The sequence below is a fragment of the Sesamum indicum genome, linkage group LG1 (genome assembly GCF_000512975.1).
Source record: "Sesamum indicum cultivar Zhongzhi No. 13 linkage group LG1, S_indicum_v1.0, whole genome shotgun sequence".
Classification (NCBI taxonomy): domain Eukaryota; kingdom Viridiplantae; phylum Streptophyta; class Magnoliopsida; order Lamiales; family Pedaliaceae; genus Sesamum; species Sesamum indicum.
In genome coordinates this window covers 1,849,758-1,856,417 of record NC_026145.1, presented here as the reverse complement: position 1 = coordinate 1,856,417, position 6,660 = coordinate 1,849,758, and the positions used below count along the sequence as shown (strand labels likewise).

At 30.5% G+C, this 6,660-nt stretch overlaps 1 protein-coding gene across 2 annotated transcripts in view; it reads right to left on the bottom strand.

Moving 5' to 3' along the window:
- Nucleotides 1-2,192, bottom strand: part of LOC105175450 (ferrochelatase-2, chloroplastic) — a 3,761-nt gene extending 1,569 nt beyond the window's left edge. For both annotated transcript variants that reach the window (XM_011097926.2, XM_011098004.2), the window contains exons 1-6: nucleotides 1,888-2,192; nucleotides 1,123-1,423; nucleotides 898-1,041; nucleotides 701-802; nucleotides 270-373; nucleotides 34-160 (exon numbers count right to left, since the gene is read on the bottom strand). In XM_011097926.2, coding sequence (XP_011096228.1) covers nucleotides 34-160; nucleotides 270-373; nucleotides 701-802; nucleotides 898-1,041; nucleotides 1,123-1,423; nucleotides 1,888-1,949 — 840 coding nt within the window. In that variant the 5' untranslated portion in view covers nucleotides 1,950-2,192. The remainder of the gene's footprint in view (nucleotides 1-33; nucleotides 161-269; nucleotides 374-700; nucleotides 803-897; nucleotides 1,042-1,122; nucleotides 1,424-1,887) is intronic.

Below are 6,660 nucleotides of genomic sequence, written 5' to 3'. Positions count from 1 at the left end.
TATCGAACTCTTCAGAGCAGGAAGGTGACTCACCTCTTCTGGGTCTGGGAAAACCTGCAACTCCTTTTCGATTAAGTCGGCCATCGACTTGATATAACCTTCCCGCTGATACCAAGATTGTATAATAGCAACAGGTAATCTGGACAAATACGTATCGTCCCTGAGAAGATATGACAATTTATTTAGTAATAAATAAAGCTGGTCATGCCATCACACAGGACTTGTAATGCATTGTAATTGATGAGGAACAGATTGCAAAGGGGTATTACCTAAACATGTCTCGAAGAACACGGAGGCTCGATCCAGTTGTTGAGATAGAATATTGAGGGTAAAGTGGCAATACTACAAGTCTTGTAATCCTATCTCTCTTAATCTACCACAAAAGAAGGATAAGCAATGAGACGGTTTGGGCTCAATTAGATGATAAAGCAAGAAAGACATTCTGCACAAAATTTCAAGCGGTAATACAACATTTGATAATTTACCAGCAAAAGGGAAAATGGTTTAAGTTCAGTAAAACAACCAGCAGTAAGGAGTTCCCAAATTCCTTAACAATAGATGATTAAGTTGATTTCACAGGAAGTCCATCGAACAACGAAATATTTTGCACAGCAGAAAGATGTACATAATAGAGCATGAATTACACAATTCTTCAATTACCATCTGATAAAGCCAAGTCATATTTCTTCTAATTACCTACCTGATGAACCGCTTCCTCAGTGAATGGGTGCCAGTACCGCATTGCAACATAGACATTTGCAGGAACTTCCTTAGTTTCTAGAGCCAACTTTATTGCATTTGCCTACAAGAAAGAAATCAAATGATTTAATCCCAATGAGGAAAACAGAAAATATTAATGGAAAAAGAAAAACACTGCTCTCCCATGATCAATAATACCTGCTCGTCTGTTATTTTACGTAAAGGTGAACCACCTCCAATGGCAGCATAGCCTTCTTTACTTTTAGGAGCTCGCAAAACTGATATCAGCTGTGCCAAAGGACGCTGAAGGAACCGGAACAACCTGGGAAGACGAATAATATCCTGTAGCATAACAATTTACCAGTGTCAAGAAGCAGCAACATCAAAGTAAACAGGCATATGCATTTTTGACATAGTACATACAGGATCAGCAAACAAATTGAACAAGAACGGTTGAACATCATGTAGAGTCTCCGGCCCTCCAAGATTCAAAAGCATCACTCCTATTTTTTCCTCTGTTGCGTGGGAATATGACTCAAACACATCACTAGGATAAGTGCACACTCCAGTCGAGCAAAACGTTCTCCCATCCAAGTCCTTCTGCACTGGACGGCTGAGACACAGTCCTCTAGCAACACTACTCCTTTTGTCATTTGAAGTAGAATTAGCGGAAACTTTGGATGTATTAAAGAAAATCGACATCGATTTAGCCCGAGGGCATGACCTGCAAATGCATGAAGCGATGAAACTTATTTCACTCTTTTGATATCCAACATCATTCCCACTCTATCAAAATCATGTTTATGCACACACATACCACATATGAGTGAAGGCTTATTTTTTAAGCTATATTGGACTCTACCTTCACTTCAAAATCCAAAATTTCCTACTTCGAACTATACAACGATAATTCATAAAGGTAGATTTTCAACAACACTTGTATAGAATTTCCACAAAATGCAAATATGATAAGTCAAACAATTGATCCAGCAACATTACACACGCGAAACAAAAAGCCAAGAAAGGAACCACCCGTTGATCCAGTTGTAAATTCATACGAAAGAAAAGAAAACCCGTTCCAAGATAACAATAAGGCGTATTGTTTTTGGAAAAGCTCGTATAGCAAAAATCAACAGAAATAACAACACAATCACATCTAAAAACGCGAAGGATCAAGAAACGGCTTACGATGTCGAATTCGGATTGAAATTCATGTGCGGAAGAATCCTAGAGCTCGTCGCCGCCTCCATCTTCTAGAGTTTTCAACAACTCCCACCAAAAAATCTAACTTTATAACACAAAAGCGGAACGCGATCCTTGTGCTTTAAGATGAAGCTTCTGAAGAATTTTGAGAATTTTCTCTTCAATAACAGTTCCAATATTTGCGTGGGGTTTGGCAAGATTCTTGAAATAATATAAAGAGTTAGGTCAAAAGGGTGGACGTGTTCAACACTCCAAGATCAGCAATGGAGGCTTGTACATTTCTTGTAACTGCTCCTTCTTACACCCAAAACCCACCTAATTCCAAGTACTGACACTAATTATTACTGGATAATTCTCCAATTATTAACTAATTGAAGGACTTAAGAGCAATATATTCATTCTATACATGATAGTTAAAAATAATATTTTAATATTAAGTCGGTTACGACATACAATTTTACATGAAATAAATAAATGTATTTGAAAAAATTAAATTGTAAGTATAAATTTTTACATGAATCATAATCTGAAAATATCACCCACCCAAAAAATTATCATATCCTCAATCATTTAACTATTTAATTACGATAAATTACAATATTCTCTTTTGAAATTTCTCATAATTTTAAATATTTTTTATTATATAAAAAATTACAAATTCTTTCGATAATAAGCCCATGTGTAGACTTTCGTTCAGTTTTATGATGAACTGTTCAAAATATTCTTTTAAATTATAAATTATAATTTTATATATCCTTTAAATATTTATAACATATTTTATGAATTAATATTCCAAATGAGTTATTTACTTCAACCACCCTCATTTTTTTATATATATTTTTGAAAAAAATAAGGAAGGGTGGAATAATAATTTTTACCCCACTATTTAAAACTTTTATAATTATTTTTTATCTGAGGGGAGTATTTATGATTATGTCCAAACTTAAAAATATAGTAATTTGCCCATTTAAATTATTTTTCTCACATTTATAATAATATTTGCAACAATTTGTATATTATTTTCTTTTTCAATCAAATTGGATAACCCCATTTTTTAACTATATTGAAGTTTAAATTACTATGAACTCTTTTAAAATTTGTTATAATTATAATTATTTTTTTATTATTTAAAAAATTATAATTATTATTTGAATTAATGATTATTCAATAAATACTTCTCAGTAACAACCCATTCTAGGGGCATTTGTTAACTATCTTTAATTCTAGGTGATATTTATAATTTTTTTAAATAAAAAGAAGATATTTTTTTATCGGTAAATGTAATTTTCATAAATAGAAAAAGATATAGTACAACAATCATGAATCAAGTAGTGTTTCTTTCAACCGGCAAAAGGATACGCCACAATCTATAAAGTGCATGTGTACTAACAGAGCTAGCTAAGGTAATACCAATTATACGCTGTCTAACATTCTTCACAATTAAACTAGCTACAATATTCGGATTCCGCTTAGTATGCTCGAATCGCCTAAAATTTCTCTCTCTCCATATATGATGGATACGCCCAGTAATGCGCGATATTTAAAATTTACCAAATATGAGAAGAGCCCATTGTAATTTATAAAAAAAAAAATTATGAGAGAACATGTGGAGTTATTTATTAAAATAATATTAAAAAAATAAGTTTTGCAACCTAACAACACCCACAAAAAACTTGAAATTTGAATTGAGGCACCTAGATTTCCTCTATATACGTCCCCACTCTACACGCCTCAGCGCCCTACCTAATACCCTATACTATACTCCTCTCTCACCACATTCTATGCCTACATCAATGGACAACTAGAAAGTGGAGGGAGAAACATTTTGATACTACTATTAATCAAGCTTTGTTTGCGTCATTAGTTTATGATCACTTATGATGTGAGAGAAACACGAGCATAGTGTTTGAATTTGTAGTTTGAGTGTTTTGAAGATAGAGAGAGAAAAATAAAGATAAATAAGTGTGTGTTGAAAATAGATAGATATATTTGGATTTGTATTTTAAGGTAATTTAAAATATTTTAAAATAAGTAGTGTAGGTTTGATGTTTGGATTTGAGAGACAAAAATCATTGTTTATTGTCAAATCATATCTCTTTTATATTATATATATAGAAAGTTGAAAAATAAAAAAACACACAGATAAGGTGTAAAAACATAAAAACAAACATTTTTCAGCACATGCAAAGCAGCCCTGAAGGCATTGCTCGAACTAGTGACTGAACAGATTCATATTAAATTATTAGCTCATGATAGGCCGGATTCTACACAAGTTTTGACAGTATATAGAATATTAGAGGAAAGTATGGGTGGCGAACATGTGATACTATATAGCTATTGTACATATATTTTCTTTGTAATGAAATTTACCTTTACTGAAAAAAATAATAAAATTGAGCATCAGCAAGAGCAGGAAAGACGTTGGTTAATATTTTCTTTGTGGGCTGAAGCTAGATTTGGATTTCTTACTGGGTATAGTCCAGTTAATGGATTTGGGCTTCTAGTCCACCTCCTTCCCTTTGCTTCCTCCTATACTACTTTCTTCCTGCATTCCCACCAGCATTATTGTTAAAAAGGTCAGCAAATACCACTCGTACCCGCATTGCTGGCGCGTGTGATGCAGTTACGTCTATTTTTCACATAAGAAGGTTTTTGGGTGAATAGCAATTTATTCTCTTGTAATATTATAAATGAGCAAATTATTTTTTTAAATAACAATTTATCCTTCATTATTTTTTTAAAATAAAATAATTTACTCATTTCCAATATCATAAGGGATTGTTTGCATTTTTTTTCAAGATTCTTTTATAAAATTTTCAATAACACCTCGGATATTTTGTCTATTTCTATAACACAAATAGCTTTTTAGTTAATTTCCACAACACCAGGGGAGATTTATGTATTTTTATGTCTTTATCACAACACCAAGATCATCCTCCCATTGCTTCATGTCTTTATCACCATTATTACATATTTTAACTTATCTCATGCATCAATCACATACTAGATTAGGTATCTTGGGATTCCTTCCATTCATCCCTCATCCCTCTTGTGGAAGTAGCACTTTTGTCGCCGGCTACACTTTTAATCCTATTTGTTATGGGATTAGTATTTTTAATTCTGTAATTTATAAAAATTTGTATTTTTTAATCTATAATTTAACGGCGTAAGCTATATGGCTGACTCGTGATTGTTAAGTATTAATTTTTGTAATTTACAGACTAAAAGTGCTAATTCCGTAATGAATAGGACCAAAAGTGAAGCGGGCCTAATTTATGGAACAAAAAATGATCACTATGTTTGTTTTCATTTCCAACTTATTTCCGAGACAAGTCAAAACATACCCAATATTTGCCATCCTAAAAAACACCTTATTTAGGTGTTTTTAACTGTTTTAGCATAAAAATATACATATATATATATACACACATATATACATAAATATATATAAAAAATACATGATTTGACAATGAATAGTAATTTTTTTGTCTCCCAAAATACAACATTAAACATATAATACTTATTTTAAATTATCTCCAAAGACATGATTTGACAATGAATAGTAATTTTTGTCTCCCAAACAAAAACAAATCCAAACATACATACTATCTCTAACACACACTTGTTTATCTTTGTTTTTCTCTCTCTATTTTCACAAAATACAACAAAACACTCAGAAAACGAATCCAAACATTATGGATATTTTCCCCATTCACTCTGATATCCATTCACGTATTAAGATCTATAATCTAGAGATTCTCCAAAAAAATATTCGATATAGTATTAGATAAATATATGATTCGAACACGTGTTGAGCATGATATCTGGGTATTTAAAAATATAAAATAAAAATAATTTTTTTATGTATAATTTTTTAACTATGTATTTTGGTTAAAACTCGCTTATTTTATATAAATTTATAATGATTATTTTATGATGATGTATTGTTCAGTAATATTTTTATTTTTGATAATTATATAATTATTGTTTTTGTCAAAAAAAAAAAAAAAAAAACACAAACAAAGTGTGAAAACAAAGAGGCAAACATTAGTGTTTGTCTTGTCTCGGAGATTGTCCAAAAATGAAACCAAACATGGTGCTTGTTTTTGCACATCTTGCAACTCCTTATCATATCACTACTTTATATATATATATATATATAGCCATCACAATAAATCATCGCGCATTTAATAAATAATTTTTTATATTTTTAAAATATATTATATATAAATTATTATATCATATAAATAAATAAAATAAACTTATCAGTTAATTTAAAACTTAAAAAATTGAATAAGTTAGTTATCTTATCAATTGAAGGGTATTTTTGGCTTCATAAAAAATGGTGTAACGGTGTAAAAAATCACCACTTTATATCTAAAACACATTTCTTATGACAGTACGTCATTCCTCCGTGCATATAATAAATTTTATTTTATATTTTAAAATATATTATAAATAATAATATAACATACAAATTAATGAATCACAATTCAAAAAGAAAAAAAAAATGGGTGACCACTGTGCCATAGGGTACAATTATCGTATATAAAAATTGATGCAGTGGTGTTATGAATAGCTGTTTATAAGTGTAAAAAGTCTTATTTTTTTATATATATGAATTACAATCACGGATCAATGCATGCACTTGTTAAAATTGGTTATGATATAGAACCAAACATGGCACAAATTTTATCCTGTAGGATAAAAAATGCTATAATTTTTTTATCTAATAAGACAAAGTACAATTTATAGACT